At 52.6% G+C, this 27,500-nt stretch overlaps 1 protein-coding gene across 1 annotated transcript; it reads right to left on the bottom strand.

Moving 5' to 3' along the window:
- Positions 1-1,434: 1,434 nt before the first annotated feature.
- IGF2 (insulin like growth factor 2) lies at positions 1,435-18,855 on the bottom strand. The gene is made up of 4 exons (XM_071761739.1): positions 18,608-18,855; positions 10,848-11,010; positions 3,390-3,556; positions 1,435-2,234 (listed from the first exon to the last, which is right to left on the bottom strand). The coding sequence occupies exons 1-4, from the start codon at positions 18,713-18,715 to the stop codon at positions 1,989-1,991; spliced, it is 684 nt and encodes a 227-aa protein (XP_071617840.1). The 5' UTR covers positions 18,716-18,855; the 3' UTR covers positions 1,435-1,988.
- Between the last annotated feature and the right edge of the window lie 8,645 nt (positions 18,856-27,500).

Here is a 27,500-nt window from a genome sequence, read left to right as displayed (position 1 = left end):
CAAGTACAGAACTGGTTAACAGAGTGTCCCCATTTTATTAGCAAGTGAGAGTATATCAGAGGGAGATGTAATTGATTCCCCCCCCCCCTTTTTTTTTTTTTTTTTTTTTTCTTTTTTTTTTAAACGGTTCCTAGACAGATAATATATATTATTTTAAAAACCAACTTATTTTACAGCCCTCTGCCCACCTACCTCTCAAACCCATCTGCCCACCAAGACCCCAGCCTCAAGGCAGAGACTTTTTGACTTTTCCACCCCCATCTCCTGCAGCATTCCCAGCCCGGCTGCCCCTCTCCTCCTCTTCCTCCTCCTCCTCCTCCTCCTCGGCAGCCCCAGGGATGTGAAGGGAGGAGGGCAGGGGGTGCAGGGCAGGGAGGGGGGGTCCGTGGGGAAGCACAAAAAGGCCAAGAGAAGGAAAAGGAGATGCTGGGGCACGGAGCTGGTGCTTCTGCAGGGCTGGGCAGGAGCCTGGAGCAAGCCCCAGGGTGGGGAGGGAGTGATGGGACCCCCAAAGGTTGGAAAACCAAGAGCTCAGCCAGGGGTCGTGCAGAAGCAGGGCCTCAAGTTGTGACTGGCATTCACCATTCCAGATAGTTTGTCTCTAGAACAGTTTCCTTTTTTTTTGTCTAAATTGTGGTGTGGTGGTTTGGTTTTCTTTTTTTTTTTTTTTTTTTTTTTTTTTGTGGTTTTTGTTTTTTTTTTGTTTTGTTTTTTTAATTAAAAAAAAAAAAAAAGGATGCATGTCAATGTATTTCTGTGTGTGCGTGCATCTGTGTACATGAGTAACAGCCAACTAGCTCATATGGTCATGACCAAGCTATATTTCAGAAGAGAAAAGAAACACATTTATCACACTTTTCCTAAAACGAAAAGCTAAAATTTCAAGTTCAGTATTCGCTATCTTGTCCTTCCCTCCCCACCCTCCCTTGCTATTTCTGGGTTTTTTCCCTTCCAACTTACTTTAGCACCATAACACATTTTAAACATTACAATCCCTCTTCAGATACTACACAAAATGTCCCATAAAAATAGTGCTTTTTTGCCAAAAAAGTTATATAATATATTATATATATAAATCAACTAAATCCGTGGCAAATGTGCAATGCAGACGCCTCCTCCATTTAAAGTGAGCATCAGCTCACTTTTCTATTTTTATTCTTCTTTCCCCTTTCCTCTTTCTTCTCTCTTGCTTTCTCTCTCCTGTTCCTCTCTTTCTCATGTCATCAATGATTTCAAAAAGGTGCAAGTCGATTTGGAATCTTGTAATGAAGCACACACACAAAAATGCAGATGGGGGCTCCTCGGAACTTCTCAGTTACATTTTTCTTTTAAAGGTGCAAATGAAAGTTATAAAAAAATTAAAATAAAAAAAAGAAAAAAGAAAAAAGTGGGGTGGGAATGAGGCAAAAAACAAAAAAAAATTATAACCCTCAATATTTCTCCCCGTGTTATTTTTGTTTTCACTTTATTGTCAAGAAAGACATGGAATGGACTCTTCTTCTTGAGAAAAAAAAAAAAAAAAAAAAAATTAAAATTTAACTTCATATCCTTTTTTTTTTCCCTCTTGCTCTTTCTTTTGTCTTCTGGTGTTGGCACCAGGGATGTCACGCAGCACCCGGCAGCAAAAAAAGTTCAAGTGCCAAAACTGTCCCTTTGCAAGTACAGGCTTGGAGATACTGGGGGGGTCGAAGAGGGTGCAGGGGGGGACACGAAACAGGCCTGGGAAATGAAACAACCCTCCCCCCCCACCCCCGAAGGACGATGCTGCGGGAGCGGCGCCGCTGCCGCCGCCGCCGTCCCCTCCTTTGCTGTGTCAGTTGTTTGGTTGGGGGACCCGAGCGGCTCGAGGGTGCCCCAGCACCCCGCTCCTGGGCTCGGCAGCCCCGGGGAAGGAGGGGGCTTTGGGTGGGGGGGGCCGGGTCTCTCGCCAGTCCTCCTCCCGCCCAATAACCCCAAGGAGATCAAAAATCGAGACAGCCGCTCAGGGTTCATTTCTGGGAGCCGGTCGTTTCGGGAGAGGCTCGTGCCACCACCAGGGGCCTCTGGCTGGGCAGGGAGATGAGGGGACGGTGCAGAGTTTTGGCTTCTTCGGCTGCTTGCAGCCCCTCCGCCTGCCACCGGTACCGGCGCGCCCGCAGGATGCCGGGCACCTCCCGCTGCAGCCGCTGGGAGCTCTTCTTCTGCCACACGTCATACTTGGAGTACTTGGTGTGCGAGGGCTTCTGGAAGCTCTCCTGCAAGGGGAGGGGAGAGGAGTGTCAGCCTGCCCGCCCCTCCAAACAGGGGATCCCCTCTTCGAGGTCCCTGCATCCCAAAGGAAACTTTGCCCCGTCCCGGGGGACACAGAAGGTCAGGTTGTGCAGGGCTCTGAGCAAGGTGGTTTAGTTGAAGATGTCTCTGCTTATTCAAGGGGGATTGGATCATAGAACAGAATCATAGAATGGAGTGGGTTGGAAGGGACCTTAAAATTCATCTAGTTCAATCCCCCTGCATGGGATGGGAAAACTCCAATTAAACCAGGTTGCTCCAAGCCCTGTCCAACCTGGCCTTAAACACTTCATAGAATCATAGAATCCTAGAATGGGCTGGGTTGGAAGGGACCTCAGAGCTCATCAAGTCCAACCCTTGATCCACTCCCCCCGTGGTTCCCAGCCCATGGCACTGAGTGCCACATCCAGGCTCTTTTGAAATATCTCCAGGGATGGAGAATCCACCCCTTCCCTGGGCAGCCCATTCCAATGCCTGATCACCCTCTCCCTAAAGAAATTCTTTCTCATGTCCAACCTAAACCTCCCCTGGCACAACTTGAGACCTCTTGTGCCCTCTTGTCTTGCTGAGAGTTGCCTGGGAGCAGAGCCCAACCCCCCCCTGGCTCCAACCTCCTTTCAGGGAGTTGTAGAGAGTGATGAGGTCTCCCCTGAGCCTCCTCTTCTCCAGCCTGAACACCCCCAGCTCCCTCAGCCTCTCCTCAAAGGATCTGTGCTCGAGTCCTTTCACCAGAGATGGGACAGCCACAGCTTCCCTGGGTGACCTGTGCCAGGGTCTCACTACCCTAAAGTTAACAAATTTCTCCCTAATGTCTAACCTGAATCTCCCCTCTTCAAGTTTTAAACCATTTCTCCTTGTCCTCTTACTACATACCCATGCAAAAAGCTCTACCCAATATGACCTTTAAAGGTCCCTTCCAACTCAGACCTGTGATTCCTTAATCCAGCCCCCTTCTGGTCCCCCATCTTATTAAAAGCTGACTTTCTGCAGGGCGTTTGGCATGACTTGCCAACAGTGGCCATCTCTCCAAGGCCTCTGGGACGGGGTTTGTCACCCGTGGCCTTCCCAACTTCCCTCTTTCATTTCAGAGAAGGGCCCCCCATGCCGTGGCAGCCCCTTACCTTGCTGAGTGCTGGCAGGCCTGCCAGGGAGGTGGCAGAGAGGTCACGCTCAGACTTGACAGACTTGGCACAGTAGGTTTCCAGCAGAGCCAGGTCACAGCTCCGAAAGCAGCATTCCTCCACAATGCCCCGGTTGATCCGCCGGTTATTTCGTCCCACGGGTCTACCTGCAAGGGCAGAGACCCCATCATCAGCCACCCACGTGGACTGCACCCTCTTCCCCTCTCCTTGGTGCCCACCCCCTTTGCGGGCAACCCTCCAACAGCCAGCAGAGCCTGGTGGCTCCCAGACCTTTCCAAAAAAGAGCAGTGCTTCCCCAAAGCAGCCCTCAAACCAGCGGGATTTCACATTAAGGCTTTCCCAGGCAAACGCCGGTGATGCCAACAGCGTTTCCTGCGGGCACGTGGTGCTAATTAAAGACACTTTATATGATTTATACCCCTTCCCTCCTATCCCCCCGGCTGCCAGCCCTTTGCTGATCACTGTGCCCGTCTCTGATGTTACTCCTGGGGAGGGAGGTTTGTTAGGAAGGAGCAGCACAGCGGCTGCCAACCTCCCTCTGTCGGATCGAGGCTCCAGGCAGGTGAAGAGAACCAAGGCAGCTAAATTTTACCAGATGGGACAGCTCTGAGACAGCTGCAGAAAGAATACAGGCTCCTGCACTCGCCAAGAATAGCTATTAAACTTAATCTTTTAATAAGGGTTCCTGTCTCGTTTCTGCCTGCAGAAGGATGCGAAAACCTGTGTCCGGTGCAGCAGCAACTGAGTGCATTTCATGTCACGGCTTAACGACTGCCAAAGCACTCCAGAGGAAAAGCTTACATCAGTTTTACTGCTTTGCCTCTCCTTGTCTTGAAATAAGAGACAGGCAAATTTGAATTTCTGATGCAAAACAAATTTGCTCGGGAACTGCCACTTCCCAAGTGCAAACCAGCCTGAAACGAAAAGGTTTTCTCCAGGTTTTTACACGTGCTGTGTTATCTGCTTGCCCTGCTTGTGGCAGGGGTTCTGCAGGCTGCCAGGAGCACCTCTTCCCAGCTCTAAGTGCTCTGAGGGAGGGGAAGAAAAGCCAGCACCACCCGAGCTTGCAAACAGGGTACCATGTCCTGGTCAGGAGAATTTGGGTCTGGGGAAAACTGAGCCAGCTGTGGAGGTACCGTGCCCTGCAGGGACACAAAATGGTCCACCTTGGCCCCATGCGTGACCTGCCCTCCTGCCCTGCACTCCAGATGACCCAGGCACTCAAGTATTTGGCCTGGGTTCAGATTTAAGGGCTCTGGCTTGCAAGGTGCTGACAAATTTCTCGAGGGGGTACCCTATCTGGCTGCCCAAAGTGCCTCAGGACAAACTGCAAAGCGCGGGAGTCTCCTGTGCGTGCAGTGCAAACCCACGTGTGGAGAGCAGCCCCACGTGTGCAGCACAAACACACGTGGGAGATGCAAACATGTGAGGTGCAGCCCCGTGTGTGTAACGCAGCTCTGCAGGTGCAATGCAGCACTCTGCATGCAATGCAGTTCTGTGTGTTCAGTGCAGCCCTGTGCATGCAATGCAGCCTCGTGTGTTCAGTGCAGCCCTGTGCATGCAATGCAGTTGTGTGCTCACTGCATCCCCGTGCATGCAATGCAGCCTTGTGTGTTCAGTGCATCCCCGTGCATGCAGTGCAGCCTTGTGTGTTCAGTGCATCCCTGTGCTTGCAATGCAGCCCTGTGCATGCAATGCAGCCTCGTGTGTTCAGTGCAGCCCTGTGCATGCAATGCAGTTGTGTGTTCACTGCATCCCCGTGCATGCAATGCAGCCTTGTGTGTTCAGTGCATCCCTGTGCATGCAATGCAGCCTCGTGTGTTCAGCGCAGCTCTGTGCATGCAATGCAGCCTTGTGTGTTCAGTGCATCCCTGTGCATGCAATGCAGCCCCAATGTGTTCAGTGCAGCCCTGTGCATGTGCCACACAGCCCTGCATGCATGATGCAGCCCCCTGCATGTGATGCTGCCATACAAAACTCAGTGACTCTGTGTCACCAGGGGCTCTGCAATAGTGAAGCCCCTGGCAGCATGGCACCCACTCTGTTAAAATCAGCTCTGCCCATATTGGAGGGGAGCCCCTCAGCTCCATGCTCCAGGGAGGTTATGAGAGCAAACATGGCACTGGGACACAGGGCAAGGGAGCAGCTAACTCGTGCCACGCAGCCCACCTGCAGGAGTCATTTAAAACGTTCTGGTTTTCACATCCCTCCCCCCTGCACCACCACCCTCCTTTGATTTCTGACAGAGAAATTTCAGGTGTGACCTTTTGCCAGCCCCACGGGAAGGTGGAAAAGACAGTTCCCTCTTGGAAAAGCCTCAGCAAAGGGAGCACTGTTAGGAGTTCAGTTTTCTCTACACAAATGCTTGTGGCCCCCAGGAACACACGAGGATCGGGCCCTCCCTTTAAAGGTGTGTTGGGTGCCCACAGACATATGAGTGCTGCCAGCACAGGCAAACCAAGGTGATGCCCAAGGGAGACAGAGGAGAGAAGCCAGCTTGGAGCTTGGGTTTTCCTGTAGCATGCAGTGCCCAAAGTCCATGGGGAGACCTGTGCTGCCACTAATATTCTGTACCATGTACAGCCCCTGCTTAACACATCAAGCCCAGCAGCCAAACCTGCATGTGTGGCAGGCTGCTGAATGTATCAGGCTGCTCCAGAATGGCATCTGGAACATGGGCAAAAGGAGAGTTTGAGAGGAAAAGAGAAAAAATTCTCTTTTGCTGACACATCCCCAGAGGGCTGCATTTGTACTCCTGCTGAACAGAAGGCTGCACAAGGGGTGACACACATGGTTCAGGGAAAAGCTGAGCTTCTGAAAGGTGAACACATCTCCTCTCAAAACCAGAAACTGCCCACTGGCAGCTGCGTTTTTATTTGGAATGAAGAGAGGGGGTAAAAGAGCGAGCAAAGCAGAACCATTCTCACTGCTTTGCCATCAAGGGCACCTCTTGACAGCAGCACCTGCTGTGAGCATCCCTGCATCTGCAAATGCCCAGGTGTGGCACTGCCTGGGGGAGCTCCCAACAGCACCAAGAGCTCCAACAGTCCCTTCCTCTCCACCTGCTGCCCCCACCCATCCTGTGGGCACACACACAGCCCCAGCCCTCTGCCCCTTCCCTCTCACACAAAGCTGCTGTGTGCTGTTCCCCTTGCTGGAGCTGCTGCCAGCTCCACTGCAATGGTCCAATAGGACACATTTCCCATTACATAATTGTCCGTACGGATCTCGCCAAATGCCAATACAATCTTCTGTGGGAGAGTTACTTTAGGGGAAAAAAAAAAAAAAAAAAAAAAAAAAAGGCAAACATAACAAACTGGGATTTAGTCACAGAAAGTACCTGGAGACAAAAAGCCAGGGAAGAGATGCCAGGATGTTTCTGGTTGACAGCAATATCACTGCTGACCTGGATTGGGAAAAGCATGTGCTCTGCAACACAATCTATGCACAGACTAAAGGTTGAATTTCCTGGCTTTTGCCCATGGCTTGCACTTTGCTTTACTGCCACTGCCAACCCCAGGGAGGGTTTTGCTGCTCCATCCCTCACCCACAGGGCTGAGCTGTGTGGGCAGCAGGAGCGAGAGCCACTTCCCAGGGCAGCAATGACCTCTTGCTCCAGAGGAAACACACTTCCCCTCAGCCTTCAATGGCCACCTATGCTCTCTTTTATCCCCAAACGCTGCTCCACCAAAACCTCCCACAACTCTGCTGAAGGGCAGTGCAAAGCCCCATGATGCAAAGCCTGGCAGTGACAGCCCTCCAGCTGCCCAGGGTTATTCCCATCTGGCATCAGGCTATCCCGAGGGGGAGAGCTGGGCATCCCGGTGGCAGCGCAAAGCCAAAACCCCTCCCGGGAGGACCCGGAGGCTGCATCGGAGAGCTGAGCATCCCGGTGGTGATGCAAACCCAAAGCTGCTCCCGAGAGGCCCCGGAAGCCTCGTACCTGCAGCTCAGGTGTGCCTCCTTGCAGCAGGTGGTGGCACTGCCGTGGCCACGAGGGGACAGGAGAGTCCCTTCCCTGGCATCGCCACCCCTCCGGGCTCCCCACCCTCACCGGGTCCGAAGGATGCTGCGGGGAGGGGTGCGCGGTGCCGGTGCCACCCCGGTCGGGTCCCCTCTCCTCTGGTCAATCAGGCGGCAAGCCAAGTGGAAGGGGACTTTGGGTGTAAACAGTCCCCGCGCCCCTGTCGCAGGAATGTCGGGAGCAACAAGGGGGCCTTTGTGCGATGCCGGGCCCCGTCCCAGTGCCCCCGGCCTGGCCCTCCCCCACCCCGGCACCGCGCTTTCCCCCCTGCTTTTTCCTAGTATTATTCGGAGGAGCGGCGGGCGCGCAAGAATGTGCCCTGTCAGCACAAGCGGCTGCAAAGAGCTAAATTCTTATCAGCTGTTGGAAAGGAGGAAACAGGAGCTGTTGTTTACAGAGAAGTCGGACGCCTCTCCCCCTGCAGCCCCTTCTGCCCTCCCTGCCAGTATTGCATGACAGCAACTTCGCGGCCGGGGCTTCCTCTCGACCTGCCCCGCTTGTTTCACTCGGGGCTGTGCTCAGCAGCATCCCTCCGAACCACACCGAACCGCCAGCGCTGGGATAGGGGCCGGGGAGCAGGGAGAAGGGGGCCCGATCCTGCCACAGCATCACAGCAGGAGGATGCCACCGCCTTCCCGCACCTGCGGGCCGGCCCCAAAAGCCTTGGCAGTCCTAGAGGGGAGGGATCAGGGCAGAGGGGGAGAGCAAAGCGTTCCTGGTTCCATCCCCAGGTTGCCCATCCCTTCTGGGATGCAGCACAGGGCTGGTGTGGCTCACACATCACCGTGCCCAGCGTGCATCCCATGGCCAGGTCACCCCAGCACTGCCAGCTCCTGGCCCTGTTGGTGCAGGTCTTTTGCAGCCCCAGCTTCAGCATCCTCAGGCACAAGCACCTGCCAGCCATGATGTCTCCAAGGGCACCTGGAGGCTGGGGCTTGTTCCCCACACCAGCAGACAGATGGGCATCCCAGTTATTGGAGGGGGGGTCTTCAGTCTGGATTGGTGACATTTCCCTGTCACCAGATGCCAGGGGAATGAAACACTGCAGGTACACTGCATCTGCTTTTATGTATGCAAAGAGCACTGAATTTCAGAGCTATCTTCCCTAAGTGCTCCATTGTAAGAATGAAGAGCATTATTTAGGTTCTTAAATCACTGCTGCAGTAGGAAACTGACAATGGATGGGTTTTCATACCATTTTTTGTTTGTTTGTTGGGTTTTTTTGTTTGGTTTTTTTTTTTCTTTTACAAGACTAATAGTCAGCTGCTTGTGACAAGCCCCATCAAGTAATCAGGGCCTACCTGAACATGCAGGACAAAGCTGCCCAACTCATTTCCTTCCCACACCAATGACTGTGTGAGCACAGGCTGCTCATCAGGTCACACTTCCTATGCTAAGAATTGCTCATGACAAATCCAGGCCTGGTTTTAAGACATAAACCCATCACCATGTTGCATAGCAGTGCCCTGCCAAGGCTATATGGTGACAATGGTTCATCAGTGAGGGTTTAGGAGTGAAGATGAATATGGTCAGGAGAGTTAATCACATTCTGAGGCCAACTGACAGAGGAAGAGGGAAAAAACAAGATGAGCTGGGGATATCCAAACCCTTCATCAAGTAGAGACATCACCCTGAAGTCTTGCACAGGATGGCCAGAAGCTGAAGGGGTTAAAATATGAGAGTGAGAGGACTTTGCTTCATCTGCTGGCACAAGGGCTCTCCAAAAATTTTCAAAAACAAGAAGAAGGGGAATGGGAGAAGATGAAAAAAGAAAAAACAAAAACAAAGCAAGAATCCCCTTGCAAGCACCAGAACTGGCCACTTGGCATCAAGCAACTTGTCTGCCTTCAAAAGTGTTTTTATTTTGGCCTGGACAGCTGGGTTATTTGAGGTGAAAGGAGGTCAGTTTGTCCATAAAACAAAAGCCCCATTCCTTTTCATCCCCAGAGAGGGGGAGGAGGGGAAAAAAAACAGGGGAAAGAGATGGATGCTCCTCTATATATAAAGGGAGAGGATGATGTGTGAGAGCAGGAGAGGAGCTCACCTCCTCACCATGCTGGTAAGACAAGCCCTGGAGCCTTGGCTGAGCTCCATCCTGGGGCTCCTTGGCAGAAGAAAGGTAGAAGGGGAGGTGAGAAGAGGGAGAACAGCTGCCATGCAAATCCTCATCACTCAGCTCCAAGAAAAGGAAGGAAACACTCCCAGGGCATCCCCAAAAGCACCACCTGCCTGCAAGACCCTTGGGAGCCATGAAAACATCTCACTGCTCAGCTGGGACAGGGCAGGACAATTGGCCCCAGCTAGCACCAAAATTACACAGCCCAGACCCTGGCTGCTGCTGGATGTGGGATCCTTGCACCCAACCTCAGCAGACACTGTCAGCCAAGTCAGCCTGAGCATCTGGGCTGGGAAGGGACATCCAGGGTCATCTCCTAACTTTGCAGCACTCCCTTTTCCTGTATGGGCAGACTAGGATGAGAAGAGGCTGGCTCCCCAATACACTCCAAAAGAAATCCCTGTTACTTGAAACTTGACTTTTTCGCTCCATTTCCAGGAGGCTGTCAAACAACCAGCCCCATGTGCAGCTGGTATCTCCATCCTCTTTCCCCTTCTTGGCTTTGCATCTTTCCTGTAGTCAATCACTCTGCAGTTCAGTCCCCAGTGGGCACCAAGACACAAGATTTTCCCTCTCCCAAGCAGAGCAGGGGACCAGAACACCAAAACAAGGATCACACTGAGGCACTTTTGCCCACAGTTTACTGAGCACCCATCACTTCTGGTTTACATCTCTCTGCTTTACCAGCTAAGCCCTTGCTAATGACAATAATCCAAACCCCCAAAGCATCCTGCTGGAAAGCCCACTCCAGCAAACTGTCCTGAAGCCACCTGCACTCAGACAACAGCAAAGCTGCATTTTTTTGGACTAGCTGCACTGCAAAAGGGTAACACATCACTCTGCAGGGACAGGTTCACCCAGCAGGTAGCCAGGAGGCCATCAAGCATATTTTGGGAGCAGCCTAGAAGCTGCCTAGAAAAGGGGAGCTCTCTGGATGCAGCACTCAGGCATCAAGGTATAAAAATAAAGCAGAGCTGAAGCTCAGCAGAGAGCTGGCCGCAGCCATTCTTGTTTTAATGACTTTTGTGCATCACTGATGAGCCCATCACCTATGGCTCCTCAGCACCAAATACAGTGGTATTTGACTGTCCTGAGCACCAAATGCAGGACTCACCAAAGCCAGTCCCCCAAACTGGTGCAAGGTGGGTGCACATCACCCCGAGCTTTTCCCCCCTCCCCTCCTGAGCTCCCGCCGGGTCCCAAGCAAGCACAAAAAAAAAAACCCAGCGGGCTGGGAAACCCAGCTCCACCAAACAAGGAGACCCGGGGTGCAGGCAGCACCCTGCTTGCCACTTACTGAAGTAGAAGCCCCTGTCCCCACAGACGAACTGCAGTGTGTCCACCAGCTCCCCCCCGCACAGGGTCTCCGCCGTGCCATACGCAGCCGCCGAGTCCAGGGCGTAGGTCAGGAAAGCCAAGAGCAGCAGCAGCATCCTCCTGGCTGCACACATCCTCTGCACCTGGGGACAGAGACACGGGGTTAACACAGCCTCAGAGACCCCCAGGGATGCCACCTGGCCCAGCCAATCCCCCCCCCCCCCCCACCCGCAGCACACCTGGGGTTGGGTGCCCGGCCGTGCCAGGATGCTGCAGGGAAGGAGCGGCGGTGCTGGGCTGGCTGCTGGTGCCAGGCTGGCTCCCCACACGCTCAGCCACTCTGGCCAGACAAGGTTTGCATTGAAGCAGTTTTTTCCATTGGAAAATCCCACTTCAGCCTACCTCTGAAGGGCTTTTATTCCCCTCGCTCTTTCAGCAGCACCATTTTTCATTTTTTCCACCTTTTACGTGGGAAATCACTCAAATTATTATCGGGTTTGGTTGTTGTTTTGTTTGTGTTTTTGTTTTTTCCTGACAGGTTTTCATGCCCATGTTCATCCAAAGCAGAAACAACTGAAGTTTCCACCTGTCCTAGAGCTGCTTTTGAGGAAAGCTGAGTTTTGCCAGGGAGCTGTGGCCTTTGCCCCAGGTGTACGGGACCTGCAGGACTGAGGCTCGGGCAATCCAGGGGCTGATTGCACAAGCCATGTTTGCTGACAAGAGCCAGGACAGGGAGGACATCCCTCAGGAGCAGGGCACTCCCATGGGAAACACACCTGAAGCCTCACTAAGGAAGGCCCAGAGGGTAACAGCTGGTGTGGAGGATTAAAAAAGAAACTCCCTGGATATTTGTTAACTAACTCAAAGATTTCCCCTGACTCTGCTCCAGCAAACAGCTTTACCTCCCTGTCAGCTTCTGCAGGTGTAAAGTGAGGGTCCTATTACCCCATAGATGGTTCAAGGCATTTAGTCCCTCAGTGATAAACACCACTAAAAACCATTCAATCAAATAAGGATGACAGCCAGACAGGCCAGCTCAAAATGATGAGAAATGTGGTAAAACAGCAGCTGGCATGGGGCAATGCTACACCTGAAGTGGAGCACCCCCTCTCCCTGCTAACGCTCAGCTAAGATGCTGGGTTTCACATCCAGCTTTCATTGCCATAGCATTTGAGCAACTCAAGAATAATATCAGTTAATGAATATTACCTCATCCCCCTGGGATGCTCGGAGATGGAGCCGAAGCCCAGGATAGATTAAATGACTTGCCCAAGGTCACGGGGGAAGTCTGCAGCACAGCCAGGAAATTAGCCCAGCTCCCCCGGGGCCCTGCTACACTCCTGCCAGCAATAAAGCCACCCTTGCTACCAATTTTTTACTAGCACGTAGTTCAAATCCCTGTTTGCTAGAAATGCCTCGTGCTTACAAGTCCTGAGCTCCCCTGAGCAGCAGCAAGACAAACCAAAACACAGGCTGCAAGGGCTGGGTGGGCTGAGAGGGGCATCCCCCTGCCATGGGCTTGGATGCTCATTGTATTGCACAGCCTGTGCAGGCAGAGACCAACAAAGCTGGGAAAATCCCTCCAGGGCTCTGGATAAGAGAGGCAGAAGCCCAAAACCCAAACTTGGGCTCAAGCAAGGAAGTGATGGGGCTGGGACCAGTTTTTCCAGCAGCCTTTGGCCCACCTGGGGGGATTTGCTGTGTATTACATCAGGAGAAGAGGGATGGCACCAGGCTGAGATTGCACCACCCTGCCAGCTTGTGGTGCTTTGCCACCAACACCTTTTCAACTTGACTTCTGTGTGAAGCAGGATGTTTTTCTGGGCCATCCCAGCATGATGGCAGCATCACCTGCACTGCTGGCCACATGTCCCTGGTACAACAGCAGCAGCAGCTGGATCTCCAACTGACCAGACAGAAGCAATCCTGCTCCTTTGACTTTTTTGGTTTTTTCTTTTCCCTCTTTCTTCCTTTATTTTACATGCAGCTCCTGACTGGTGGTGTCCCCAGGGCACAGGTAGCACCAGCAGCTCACTGCCAGGGCAGCTGATGGACACCATCCAGTGCCACTGCCAAAACTGTTTACATGGGACTTCAGGGCACCCAAATTATCTCCCCTCCCATTTGACTTGTTCTGGCTACAAGCACCATGGCTAACAAGCAGGTTGGGACATGGCCTTCCCCAGGCCAGAGCCAGTCCCCCAAAAGGGTTTTCCTCAGTAGCACAGGTGAAAAATAGAGTTTTTCCTTCACATTCAGTTTAAGGAAAGGGTTGAGATGCTGTCAAGCAAGGGGAGAGTGAGGTTTTGTCAGTTGGGCGATATCTGATGCTGAGGAGACCTGATACCTTCTGTGGAAAAAAACTTGCACTCCTTGGAAAATACCCACTCCTGCACAACCAGCACCACAAGCACAAGGCAGTCCCTGGCCACCCTCTCTGAGCTCTTGAAGAGTCCCTGTGCACAGCATAACTCCAGCCAGGAAGCCCCTTGGAAGCCATGGGGTGAGTGACGACCCCCAGTGCTGTCATCCAGGGCTAAGATGGATGCAGGCAATGTCATGAAGTCACCCTTTGCTTGTGCATCAGCCCTTTCCACCACTGTCACCTTGGCATCTCCCTGCTCCCTCCAGCAGCTGTGTAATGAGAACCAGGGCAGCAAAGCAAAAAGCATCTTTATTTACCACCTGGTGCTGCAGTTTCTCTCCAGTTTGATGGGGCCACAACCCATCCTCCCTCTCACTTTGGCCCTATTGACCCCATGGAGGAACAGTCACCAGGCTTCACACAAAGGCTCCCAGGGTGCTGGCACTGGCACAGCACATCCTGACCTCTCAGTTGATCATTCTCCCCTCTCAATTCTCCTTAGCAAGGGGAAGCAGCACCCACCCAGGACAGCTCCCACCTGCCCTGCAGCAGCTCCCCAAAACGGGGTGGCAGAGCTTGGGTGGGTACCCACAGCCCACAGCAGTGTGAGCATCGTGCTGGGTACCAAGGCTGTGTGTGGCATCAAAGCCACATCCTGGGCAGTATGGTGAGCCAAAGCCTGGTGCACTCTCCAAGCCTCCATTCTCCACTGAAAAGCTGGGACAGAACACTTCTGGCTTCTGTTCCAAGCATTAGGAGATGGAAGCCTCAGCTGTGGGACAGGAGTAAATTCAGACTGATGGCTGGAAACTCCTCACATGAGAGGTGACAGGCATAACCCAGTGAGAGGTAAGTGAGGCACCTTCCCAGAGATCCTGTGATCACTAGGAAAGAGGCTACACTCAACAAAGGCCCCTTCTTGTCATATCAGCCATGCCAGCAGAGAGCTCAAACCCTTCCAGCATGTGGCTTCAACCTGGGAGTGATGAACAGCAGTGTAAGACACGCCAGGTGCCCATCAACCTGAGCACCAAATTCCTCCTAATGAAGGCTTGGACCCCACATGGCACTCAAGAGGATGATGCAAAAGGAATTACTTGATTGCAAAGGTGCCTTGTGTCATCCTGGGAATCACACCCAAGAGCAGCCTTCTCAGTGCAGCAAGCCTTCAGAGCATGCTGCTGGCTTCTCCTTGCCTGCAGAGGATCTGCTTTGCTCTCCATCCTTCATGTCCCTCTCCTGCCTTCCCCTGCACCCCCAGGTCCCTGCACAAAGCCAGCCTGCTGCTGGAGATGGCTCAGTTGCAAGCTACTGCATGCAAGATGCTCCCAGCTGCCTTGGGGCTCTCCTTATCCCCCCTTTGCAGCACAAGTTGCTGCACCCTTGGCCAGAAACCTCCTAAAACCAGCAGCCCTCAGCCAGTGGGGACAAGGCAACAGGAAGGATTTTCTCCAAGCAGCTGAGTTGTGTTGAGGGCAAAGCCCAAGGGCAAGGTCTGCAGCAGAGCCACCCTGCTACCCAAAGCTGCTAAAGGATTTTGTTAAAAATTATTTTCTGCAGGATCACAGTTGGACTGATGATTTCTGTCCAGCTGCTGGGGAGTTGGGGGCCAAGAGGCCACGATGTGCTACAAGACCCTGTTGCCAAATCTCAGAGGACAGCTCAGGCATCCCTTGCATCCAGGCTTGTACCGAGCCAACCAAACCACGGTTCCTCTCTTGGGCAACGAACATCTCCCCAAAAAGGGAGACTAAACCTCTTGTCTGACCTAATTCCTTCTTCAGTCTGGCCTTCATTACAATTTAATAAGAACAGAACAACGTAGGAGGGAATTGACAGATGGCCCAGTCTGCAAAATTTGGATTTGGACAGCAAAAAGAAAAAAAATAAATGTCTCTTCTTTGAAGAGCACTACAGCCTCTCAAAGTGAGCACAGCAAAAAGTCATCGGCCCAAACCCAGCAGCATGTGCAGGAGGGGAAAGCCCCTGTTTGCACATCTCAGCCTCCACCAACCTCCACCCCTCCAAAAAAAAACCCAAAAAGGGCCAGGTAGATGTTTTGCCCCTCAGATGACTGCCTTTGAGAGATGGGGAGCATCTCTCTGGGTTACTCCTTTCAGAGGGCAACCCCAGGAGAGCAGGGGAGCTGACCCGCTTCCAAGTGCAGCTCTCCTGAAGGGGCAGGACATGGGCATGTGCCAACCTCCCATGTGCCAAGTGACTATGGGCAACCTCTGTGGTGACAAGTGGCAAAGGGTTAGCAGAGGCTGGTGGGGAGAGGCAGGTGCCTTGGCCACTGAAAACCACCCTGAGGGCTGCACCTTGGGCAGAAGTACTGGGATGAGGCACCCAGTGGTACCCAAAGGGAGCCTGGTGTGCTGCAGAAGAGCTTCCCTTTACATCTGCAAGAGAGAGGATGAGAATTCCAACCCGCAGCTTGGAAGGTGTAAGCTTCAAAACACAAAACTTTTGACCATTGAGTTGTCAGACAAATAAAAACGGAGCCAGGACCATGAGTTTTGCTGTTTAGCTCAGGCTTGACAAAAAAAATAAGAAACTCCTGATTCTTGGCACCTGGCTCGCATGACATTTATATGGCTGAGGTTGGCAATGCTGCTGCTATTTTTAGCCCTCACTTTTTTTGTCTTCACTGCTCATCCCCATCAGCAGCCCACTCCACCCAGAGCTGGGGGTCACCTTTCCATCTCCCATCCCATGAGCGGGAAGAAATGCCTGGCTCTGCCTCCTCTGCCTTCAGGACAGGGAATGGGATAGGCAGGGTAGGCTGCCTGCACCCCACATCTCTTGGTGTTGCAGCAAGGACTACCACAGCTGAGGAAAAATCAAGCTGAAAAAGGTGAATGGGGTATTCAGTACCATTTACTCACCCCACTGGGGAGTAAGAGCGTCTTGCACAAATTTTGGTATGCAGCCCAGAAACATTTGATTTATTGCATAAAAAAAAGGAAATGCAATCTTGCTTAACTCTTCTAAAGACAGCTGGCAAGACCCAGGGAAGGGATTTAAGTCCATTTTAGTAGCTTCACTTAACTCCTTTCTTTATTGTTCCTCTCTCCTTTCTGCATTCCCTTCCTAAACCTGGAGTATATCAGGGAAAGTTAACAGCAAGTTAAGCTGTTAAATCAGAAATTGTGGTGGCTGAAGTCTACTGGCAAGTGATATTCCCACAACACGTTGAACTTGCTTTATGTCTTGGCAGAGCAGCTTTAACCCTTTCAGAGCCAGGCTGCAATGCCCAGGCAGATTTTGTCCCTGGGTGCCCCCCACTTCCCCTGACCCCTCACACAAACGTGTCAAGAAAGGCCAATATCTCTGTGCCCTCTTACAAGCCTCTAAAAGCAAAGAAAACCCAAAGAAGGATCGGAGAGGTCAGCCCCAGGACACGAGCAGGGAGAGGGTGGGCCGCTTACAGTGCTCGTATGTACTGCTGGAAACACACCAGTTCCTCAGTCCCTCTAAAAATAAGACCTCACCTGCTGTGTTTGCTTTATTTAAAAAAAGAAAAGTACAGAAATGCTTTTCTCTGGAGCACTCCAAAGCCTATAGGAATTAATGGGAAGACACACAGCCACCTCCGGGTTGCCTGGTCAAAGCAGCAGCCCTCCAGCCGGGGCTGCAAAAAGGATCACCTGTCAGAAAAAGCACTGGGACACACACGCAGACACATTTGGGCTCTCAAATTTCATGTGGCGGTGGGAGGGGACCTGCGGTGTCAAATCTTTTATCCCTTAATGAATTTTCACAGGAGCCGGGATAGCCCCTTTGAAAGGCTAAGTGAACTTGTGTGGGTGTCGACAACACAGAGCAAGATTTACAGCTCTGACCCATTCACCCCCACCAAAATTGTCAAGTTGGGTCCAAAACAGCTCAGTGAAGCTCAAATCAGAAGTGTCAGTCAGCTTTATTTCTCCAGATGTCCTTAGCACAAAGTCACCCTCACAAAACCCCACGACCCAGGCTCCTCAACTCCACTCTAAATCAAGGCAAGGGGAGGAATAAAAACCCAACACGCTGAACCCTGCGAAGTAAAAGGGAAAAAAAAAAAAAAAAAAAAACAAACCACACACAAGCACAACCTGACAACAAATAAACCCAAAGAAAACCAGGCCTTGGCCTCCCAAGCACATCCCAGCATGTGGAATAAAACTACAGACTTTGTATAGGAAGCCTTGATGGAGGGTTGAAAGCAGTGGTTCTCCCGAGGTATTTATTTAAAACCACCCACACAAACCTTGTTTTTACACTTGACTGCTCCACGCCGCCTGAGTGAGACCTGGCGTATCAGAAACCCTGCTCAAGTACCACTGGCTGGAGGCAAGGCAGCCACATCTGCTGGTACAGTTACACTAAATTCGAGTTTCCTCATGTGCCCCAATTCCCTACTGCTCAACAGAGTGCTAAAACCTTTCCAAGCTGCGCTCTTTAAAGAAAAAAAAAAAATACTGTAGGGAAAAGCAATTGAGAAGGAAGAAGAAAAAAAAAAAAAAAAAAAAAAGAAAATCACACAAAGTCGACGGCTGCATGCCAACCATTAACTCTCACTCCATTTTGGCTTCGCTTTCTTGTTTTTCCTCCCCGTATTTTTATCCCTTCGAGACTGAACACGCCGCAATGTTTTGCAGAAGAGAGTTTTAATAGTCTCCCCGGTCTCCGAAGCCGGAGAACTGCCTGTCCCTTCCCCGCGCCGCTGCGAGCGTCTCCCCGCTCCCAAAACAACCCCGGGAGCAGCGGGAGCGCCACGGCCACCGAGGGCCGCGCAGCCCTGCGTGACCTCGCATAGCCCCGGCCCGGCCGCCGGCCCGGCCCGGCCCCCGCACGGCCCCTCCGCGCCTCCCGCACTCCGTTCTGCCGCCGACCGGCCCCGCACGCCCCTCCGCGGCACCCCACGAGGGGCCGCCCCGCCTCCGCTCTGGCGCGCAAACCGCGCGCAAACCCCGCGCAAGCGGCCCCGGCTGCCAGCATCCCGGCAAGGGGGAGGAAGGGAGGATGCGGGAAGCGGCAGGCGCAGGCAGCAGCGGGCTGTCCCCGCCGCCGGGGCGCGGGGTGCCCCCCGGGGGATACCCCGCACCCCACCGCGGCTCAGCCGCCCCGCCAGCCCGCGGCTGGGCCGGCTCTCGGGGTCCCTCTAGTGACACGTCTGGGGACGGCGGCCAGCGGAGACGGCGCGGCGCGGCATGGCACGGCTCTGCCCGGCACCGCACGGCTCTGCCCGGCACCGCACGGCTTGCGGTGGCACAGCACGCTGCGACACGGCACCGCACGGCTCTGCCCGACGCGGCTGGGCTCTGCCCGGCGCGGCACAGCGGAGCCCTCCGGCCCCTGCCCGCGGAGGGTCGGCGCGGAGCGGCGCTTACCTTGGCGCTGCCGCTGCTGCTCTCAGCGTCTTGCGGCGGCGGCTGCGGGCCGGGGAGGAAGGCAGGCTGCCGGCAGCGCTCATCCGTGTGTGCCCCGGCGCTTGACATGCTGCTGCTCTCCTGCCCTGGCAGCGATCGCGGCTTTGGCTCACCTTCCCCGCGCCCTGGCTCGCTCTCCTCGCCTTTGCCTTTTGGTATGTCACGTCCCTGCTTGATTTTGTCAGAAGGATGTTATTTTGTTACGATCAGATATTTTGTTATTCTAGAGAGCGAGCGCGCTTTTCCTTTTCTTTTTTTCTTTTTTTTTTTTCCTTTTTCCTTTTTTTTTTTTTCCCTGTTTTTCTTCTCCCCCCTTTTTTTCTTTTCTTTCCTTTTTTTTTTTTTTCTTTTTCTCTTTTTTTTTTTTTTTTTTTTTTTTTCCTTTTCTTTTTCTTTTTGTTTTTTTTTCCCTGCTCTTTCTCTCCTCCTGCTTTGACTGCCCCTTGGGTGGCTCTCACTTTGTGTTTACTGACTGCGATCCCCTGGCTGGGACGGAGGGGCCGGCTGCCTGCCTGACTGCCCGCTGCTCCCGGCTGGCTGCCCCACGAGCGAGGAGACAGGCAGGGCGCTTCGACTGCCCCCCTTTTATACCCCCCCAATGGGCATGCTCTGACTTCCCCAGCGAGGACCAGCCCGGCCACGCAGCCAATAAAGTTTCAGAGCGGTCTAACCCCCTCTCTTCCCTCCCTCCCTCCCTTCCTTCCCTCCTTCTCCCTCGTAACCCTCCGGAGTCCAGCTCGGGAAGGGAACAGGGGACAGAAAGTTTCTGCCGCACGGTTTCTTCCCGGGCTGCTGCCGGGCGGGGGCTTTCACCCACCCCGGTGGGTCCTGGGGGCTGCGCATCCCCCGCTATCCCCGCAGGTGAGGGGAGGAGGTGGGGGTTGCGCCCCGAGCCTCTGCCCAAAATGTTGAGAGGCTCCCCCAGATCGCCTCTCGCTGCTGGATGGCGAGCCCCAAGCCCTGGGGAGAAGGGGAGGGAGAGGTGATCTTGCCCACCCGGCTCTCGGGGCTCTCTCTAGGTGCTCCCAGAGCACAGGTGCCTGCTCCCTTCTCCTGGCCCCGCACCGCTCCGCAGGGCTCCCCGGGGAAGGCACGGGACCACCGGCCCCGCACGCCCCTCCGCGGCACCCCACGAGGGGAGGGCGACCGCAGGGTCCCCCCTGGGCTCTCCCGCCTGTCCGGAGCCCTTCCCCGCCTTACGCTCCCCGGTGCGGTCAGGGGAGCCCCCAGCCCGGCCGAAGTGAGCCCCCCGCGTCCCTCCGTGGGGGCAACATGGACGCCCCCCTCCCCTCCACGGGGCATCAGCACCGGGATTTTGCATCCCGCAGACCACCTTCTCGGAGCGGTTCATGCCCACCAGGCTGCCTCTCGCTTTCCGGCGGGCACAGCTACCTTTGAATCTAAAGGGACTTTTCCCAGGCTCCGCCGTGCGGTGCGCAGCAGTGCGCGGCTGAACGCCCTCCCGCAGCTCCGCCGGTGCTGCATGGCAGGCGCCTGGTGCTGCATTCAGCAGAACTCGGCTGCTGCCAGGGACCTGCCCCGCCGGGGAAGCGGCCACCCCAGGAGAAGGGACCCCAATCACTTCCCGCCAGCCCCAAAGGCAGCCCTGGCCACCCCCAGGGTGCCCGCAGCTCAGAGCTGCCCGGGTGGGGGTCCCTTCGCAGGGGGGTGCAGCCCACCCACCTTCCTCGGAATGGAGAGGAGCAGAGCTGCCTGAGATGGGGCACCAGGTTGATCCATCTCAGGTAGGACTTGCCAGAGGTAGTAGTGTGGACGGGCAATGATGCAGCAGCTCTCTCCCCAGTCAATAAAAAAAAACCCAAAAGACAAAACCCTGTTTTTTTCTTTGGTTTGTTTGGATTTTTTCCCCCAAGTTTGCACTTTTTTTCTTTAAAGGATGGAAGGCTTGGTGCAGCTCTGAACACTCAGAATTGCTCTCAGCACGCCCGAGACAAAGTGAGAGGAACTGCTACTTTGTCACTAGCTTTGGACATCCTTACCCCCAGCATCCTTCTGTTCTCTGGGCTGTGTTGCTGCAGATCCCACCTCTCAGAAAGGGCTGTGGGCTTCAAAATCAGCTCACCTGGGAGAGGTGTGATGCTGAAAAAGTGTTTCTGTGCACAGCAGACTCCAACTCTAACCAAACCTCAGCTCCTACATCGATATTTAAGCGTGTAAAGAAGTGACCTGGCCATCAAAAAGATTAACCACCTGCCAATACGTGTCAGGGCTCCAAACTTCTCCAAAAAAAGAGGCATCTTCATCGATGCTTACCTTTAGGAGTTTCTCCCAGATACCCAGGACTTTGTAAATCCCAGCCTCGTCCCGCTTGGCACAACTGTTCCTAACACAGAGCACCCACTTTTTCTCACTGCAAAAGCAAAAACCCCATCAAAGGGAAGGACCCAACCTTGTCAGGGGGGGAAGCAGGGCTGTAAGCTACTGTTAAGAGCTGAAGGAGCCCAGCTCCCTTCCCCCAGCTCACCACAAGGACCTCCTGAGAGTAGACAAAAGAAAGCTTGGAGGGTTAATCTCTCTGAGAAAAACAAGTGATTTTCCAGTAAACAACTGCAATAGCAAACAATGGGGGTGAAAAACAGCGATCATAAAAAAAAAAAAGTCTGCTCGGAGGAAGAGGCAACCCAGAAAGAGAGGTGTCTCTCCGGCTGGGGAGAAAAAAACAAGGAGGCAGTTTGGTGAAGCTTCAGTAGTAGCAGCGGCGGCAAAATAAACCCCACAAGTTGCCGCTGGATCTACTTGTGTTTGTGCCTTTTGATCTTTTAATTGCTTCTTAGTTATCCTTCAGTGCAAATAAATAGTGCATTGTGTCAAGAAAGAGGAGGGGGGCGGGGAAGGGAAGAAAGAGACACAAAAGAAAGAGCTGTCACCCAGAAGAGAAAAGGAACAGGTTCTTTCTCCCCACCTTTAAAGGAGTGAATATATCTGTATTTGGGGGGTGGGGGTAGAAGGAAGAGAAGGGGATGGGATTAGAAATCAAAGCGAAATTGGAGAGAAGCACATTAAGCCTCGGGCATCCTTACAGTAGGAAGAAAAGAGGGAGGTGGTGAAACCCTCTGGGAGTTTATTCAGTGAGTTATGAGAGGATCCACGACTGTAATATTGTTAAAGGTCAGCCTAAACCTAATTTAAACTAGGGATGTGTGACCTCCGCCCTCCATTTAATACAGTCATAAGGAACATTACACTGCAGATAGCTGGAACAATAGCTGCCTCCACCCCAAACTCCAGCCCCTGGCATTGCCTACAAGGAGGGCTTATGGAGGAGAGCAGGAGGAGGACCTAAGACACAGCTAACCTGAGGATGAGGAGGCAGAAAGAGAGAGGAGGGTCTCCAGACAACAGCACCGAGTGCCAAGGGGGCTTACAAAAACACAGCACCTCAGGAAGCACTTCCAGTTGGAAAGTGGATAGGGCTGCAGCAAAACATCACCTGAAACCACTGGAAATGCAATAAAAGTAGCCCACAACACCTTGCATTTTTCTGGCCTCTGTGATCATCAGCACAATTCGGGCAAGAAATCACTGTCAGGAGTTGCCCTGTAAATTCTTAAGGAGCAAGGACAGCAAAGTCATCCGAAGTGAGCTGAAGCTAAACAAATCCCAACTAGAATAAAAGCAACATCTGAAAGGTGCCCTGAAACGACCAGGGGATACCCAGGACTTGGACAGCAAACCTTTGCTGCAGCAGGGGCTGTGGAAGCATCTGGGCAGGCTGCAAAGCCCCGTGATGGCACTGCCTCTCTGAGCTGATCAAAGCAGCTCCTGGGTGGCCACCGACACGTGGTGATGGGCTGGGAAGTTTTTTAGGGAAAGGGGGGAAGAACAGGAAAGCTTGGGCCAGCTTGGACCTTGCAGACAGGGATGTGAGCTTCAGCAAAGGCAAAAGAATGTAAATAGCTGCAGAAATGCAGTGCTAGTGAGCCAGGGTGGATGTTGATGCTGCTGGTAAGCTCTGCCAAGCAGATACCTTAATGGAAGGGGACCTTTCCATGACTTTTCCCTATTTCTCCACCTGTAATCCCAAGGAGAGGTCAACTAATCCCATCCCACCCAAGACACCCTGGGATGTTAATTTTCTGTGACTTATTTCACAGCTGTACCCCAACTAACAAAGTGGGCAAAAAAGGAATTTGTGTGGTTCAGGTGCTGTCCTGCAGTCTGAAAAGCACCTTACAGCCTCATGCATCACGAGTGAGGGCAACCAGAAGAAACCAGGCTGCTTTGCTAAGATGCCCAACAGATCTGAGCACTGCAGGTTGAGGTGTTCAAGATAAGAGGAGGATGAGCCATGGCCTCAGGTCTGCAGTTATTTGAAACCTGGGAGAAGAAATCATCCCTAATTACAATGGAGAGTGATTAGTCAGCGGGTTACAGACAGCTTTTAATGGCAGAGGAATAATCATGGAGTGTTTGCCATGAGTGTGCCCAGAGCATTTTCCAGTGGCTTCAAGAAAATGATACCTTTTGTTTTGTACAACCCAGAAACCTGACAATAACACCGTGTCCTTGCATGCTGCTAAAATATATTGATCCTGGGGCACACTAAAGTGTTGGAACAGGAGAGATTCACTGGCAAAAGGGGATGTGATATATGGAAGGTCCCTCTGTGAAATTGAAGTCAGAGAATTAACAGTGGGAGAAATAATTCACCTGGGCCCCCTGGTCAACAAGAAACATGGAAGAGCAAAAGCTGGGCAGGTCTTCTCAGGGCTCCTGGCACTTCTTGGGTGGGAGAACATTGCAGGTCCCAGCCCAGAGGGTTTCTGCTGTAGGATTGCTATATGGGAAGGGCAAAAGCAGGATGCCCTTAGGTATCAGCAGAGAAATTCTTCTGGCATGTTCAAGGTGAAAGAGGGACTCATGTAGCAACTCCCACCCAGGTATTCTGATGCCTTGGAGCACTCTTTGGACTGAGGTGTTCAGGAAAGATGTTGGCAGATGAATCCTGAGGACCTGGAGGATGCTGAGCATAGCAAAAAATGGAGTTATTCCAAGGGAAATGATTGCACCGTGCTGGAGGAACTTTGACAGTGTTGAAATAAACAAGGGTTCTCAGCCCTGTCTGTATGGAGGGCAAGCTCTGCTTTTTTTTTTTTTTTTTGGTGGTCTGGACAGACTTGGTGCTCCTGTAGTGCTTTTTAAAAATCAGTGTCCTCAGTGATCAGAGAAAAGCTCCAGCCTGAGCAACCTGCCCTGGTTCAAGAGGCTGCAGGAAGGAGGATGGAGGATGAGGAGGTGTCACAGTAACCAAGTGCAAGGTAGGAACTGAAAAAACCAGAGGACGTTCAGCAAGAAAAACTCCATGGGTCTGTTTGCTGGGATGTGGTCTGCACCCTGGCCCAAAAGAAGGAGAACAAAGGGTCCCAGGGTCAGATGATCCCAAAAAACAAGAGAAATGACTCCTTCTTCTGCATCATCTGTTGAACAGCAAACATCTTTTGGCCATCCCTTGTTGCCACAGTGGACTCCACCTCAGCAGTTTCCCAAAAGGGTGGAACAGGACAGATAAGGAGAAATGCCCACCCTCTCCCCAGATTCTTTTCACTGCACAGGGAGCCTGGAAGGCTCCAAGTTTTGTCTGATTGTTCGTGTCAAAAATGTGCAACAAATACAGTAGCAGAGAAGGAAGATGGGTCCGTGCCTATATTAACAGCTAAGCACATCACAATTTCCTGTTTTCCTTATTTATTTTTTTAAAGCATTTCCATGAAAATACTCCCTGGAATGTCACGGGGAAGAAGAGGTCCAAACTCATTTAAGAACCAATAAAAGCTCCAGCAGGTACAACTAGTTCTTCCAGGCACCAGGGGATGGATGAAGTTGGCTCTTTACAACATCGTGCAAATATCAATCTGTCCACAGAACAAGCTCTGAGTCAAAACAGCTGGTGAATGAAACACGTTGTGGGAGGCAGTGGGAGACCCTTTGGATTACAAGCATTTTTGGGGTGAAGACCCTTAGCTGTGCCCCTGCAGGAGCAGCCTGATGGGGATGCTCTGGGAAGGCAGCACTATCACTGGGCATCCCTGTATTCTCCAGGGAAGAGCTGAGCAGTGGGAAGGGGGGCTGCAAGGGTGTCACCAGCCTCTGAGCAGGACCATGCTGTGCCCTCTAAAGGTTTCTGTGTCTCCAGCCCCAGCACAGCACCCTCACCCTCATCACTTTGCTCCTACTTCACTCGGAAGACTCAGGGTTCACCCTTTAAAATGTCTGATCCTGCTCCCAGGAGTATGAACTGATCAGTCTGGCTGGATCTGTGAGCAAAACCAGGTGAGCTTTTACAAAATTTTTCCTTAGAAAAAGAGGCACAACAGTTGTTGCTGAGGTCCTCTCCAGCAGCTTCCAACCCTCTGCCATGTCCTTTGCCATTTGCTCCTGATTCAGTTCACATCTTTCAGATGCACCCTTTGGAGGCTCAGGCTTTGAGTGCCCATTCACTGCTCCCCAGAAAAAAAATCAGACACAAGAGACAGCTGGAAAGAAATATCACTCTGGGATGAGTTATTTTTCCAAGTGCCCAGGAGAGGCAATGGCAGTGAGCACAGAGGCTGAAGCATTGCAGGGAATATCCTCTGGGCCCTTTTTTGCCATGGAGAGGTGGAGTGGTGCAGATATGTCTCTGTTGTGTAATTAATGGCTTTAAAAAAAAAAAAATTCTGAGCCTGTTGGCTAAGCCCAAATACCTCTGAGGGGTTCAGGAATCCCAGCTATGTATCTTTCAGGCATTTCTTCCTCTTTTTTTTCTTTTTTTTCTTTTTTTTTTTTTTTTTCTTTCTCCTCTTTGCATTGCTGCTGTGCTTCAGTGCAGGTCTTTGTTTGCAGCTCTCATTGTTCCTCTGGCAGAGGGCTGGGGAGCAGCATCTCCCCCAGGCCCTCACCCCTTAGCAGGCAGCCCCATACCCATCCCTGATTGCCATCCCAGTGCTCCCTCAGGGCAGGGATTTTGGGGGCAGGATAAACAGGCTGCAGGGCCCAACCACTGAAGCCCTTGGGTCTGAGTTGAACCCTGAAGACCCCAAAGGAGGATGTGGAGCTGGGATGGCAATGACCAGGCACTGAGGACATGGGGAAAAGGGGCAGTGAGAGGCTCACACAGAGTACAACCTTCCTCTGCCACTGCATCTTCGTGTCACCTTGGGCAAGTCACTTAAATTTCCCTCTGCTTTGCATCCTCATCTATCAGCACGGGGCAGGAATAAACCTGTTCCCTGTCTCCTTGCTCCCTGAGGGGCTGGGACTTCCAATCCCTACAGCTGGCAGCAGGTGTAGAGGAGTTTGCAATAAGGTCCTTACTTGCTGCCCCCTCCCTTCCTTCCCATCCCTGATGCAGGTGACATGGGGGGACACCCTGTGCCCCCCTGTGCTGCCACCAGACCCTCCAGACCACGCTGCCCTTGCTGGGGAGGAGAGGCAGGAGGTGTGGGCATTTTGTTTTTCTTGCTTAAACTTCACACTCCCTCATAATCCTAAGGAAACTGGGGTGGCAACAGCACCTGGCACAGCACCTTGCACCCAGTGCACTTCAGCTAGAAATGTTTGTACTCCACTGCTGAAAAAAAAAAATAAAAATATAATCCCCTGAGTGAGATGATGGTGTGGCATGGTATGGCAGGGAAGGTGACGATTGCACCCCAAGCCAGGTCCCAGCCAGGGTGGGCTTGGGGACATCTCCAGCTCATCCTGGCAGGAGGCTCCCAGGGTTTTTCACATGGGGGCAGCAGGTGGAGGGATCTGGGGGAAAGCCCCCATGGACAGCTTTGGGATTCCTGCATGTCCCTCCACCTGGGTCCATGCATTCTCTGCTGTCTCCTGTTGGCCATGGGGGGCTATCAAACCTTCAAGGATGGGTGTCTAGGTGGGGTTGGAATCTCTAGGTAGAGTCACAGGGCAAATGGGTACAATCCAATCCTGTATAATGAAGCTTTTTTTTTTAATAGTGGCTGTTGTGCTGCAGAAACTCTCTGGGTTTTGTGGATATTCCAGCACTCCTGGAGCAGGAGACCTCCCAGGGTAGGACCCTGGGGGATGCTAAGCTAATTACTAATGATGAAGAAGGTAACCCCCACCAGAAGAAAATAAATTCTGTAGCTTTTCAAAGCAGCAGGTGGTGGAGTTGCACAGCACATGCAGGCGTGTGTGTGTGTGTGTGTGTGTGTGTGTGTGTGTGTGTGCACACGTGTATTTTTGTGCTGAGGGGGAAGTGAGTGTTTGGCTAAGTAGCTGGAGCCAAATGGCAGGTGATTCAGATGCTACTCCCCTATTTCTGGCACCACTTTTGGGAGTGCCAGTTGAATCCCCACCTCTTCATCAGCCAAAGATAACAGGCTCCAAAAAGGCTCCCCGTGAAGCTCTGGTGCCAGCCCCCAAAGCTCACAAGCAAAGGGTTAACAGAATTCTCAAGGCAGGTGGGAGAGTGAGTCAGGCTGGGTGATATCACAGACATGTTATTTGAAAAGCTAAGAAATTGTGGAATTCCTCACCTAATCTAACTTCCCCACAGTTTAAAGAAAAGTGCAATGCAAGATATGGCTATGGCCAAGGGAGACCCCCCACCAGCCTTTCCCTGAATAATCCATGTGTGGATACAGGCACCATCTGCTGCCTCCCATGCTGCAGGGCTCCTAAACTGGGGGGATTTTCCTCCTGGTGAAGCCTGTGGGATGCAGCCCCTATGATCAATCCCCTGATGCCTTGATCCATACAAGCTGAGGGTGGCTCTTCCATCTCTCACCCTGCAGTGGTCCCTCTGCCTTTACCTGAGTGCAAGGATGTGCTGCTCATGCCACGGTAGCCAAAACACCTGCCTGAACAAAATTTTAATGAGACAGCACAA

This window comes from Heliangelus exortis, chromosome 18 (assembly GCF_036169615.1).
Source record: "Heliangelus exortis chromosome 18, bHelExo1.hap1, whole genome shotgun sequence".
NCBI lineage: Eukaryota > Metazoa > Chordata > Aves > Apodiformes > Trochilidae > Heliangelus > Heliangelus exortis.
The sequence above is the reverse complement of the archived record's forward strand: the minus strand, read 5'-3'. Positions and strand labels throughout refer to the sequence as shown.

Bases quoted from the DNA above. Each gene is read 5' to 3' on its own strand.
- IGF2 (XM_071761739.1), bottom strand. From the start codon at position 18,715: ATGTCAAGCGCCGGGGCACACACGGATGAGCGCTGCCGGCAGCCTGCC. The intron at 11,011-18,607 runs GTAAGCGCCGCT...CTCTGTCCCCAG, and splicing joins GCAGCAGCGGCAGCGCCAAG to GTGCAGAGGATGTGTGCAGC. The intron at 2,235-3,389 runs GTAAGGGGCTGC...CTCCCCTTGCAG, and splicing joins GCCTGCCAGCACTCAGCAAG to GAGAGCTTCCAGAAGCCCTC.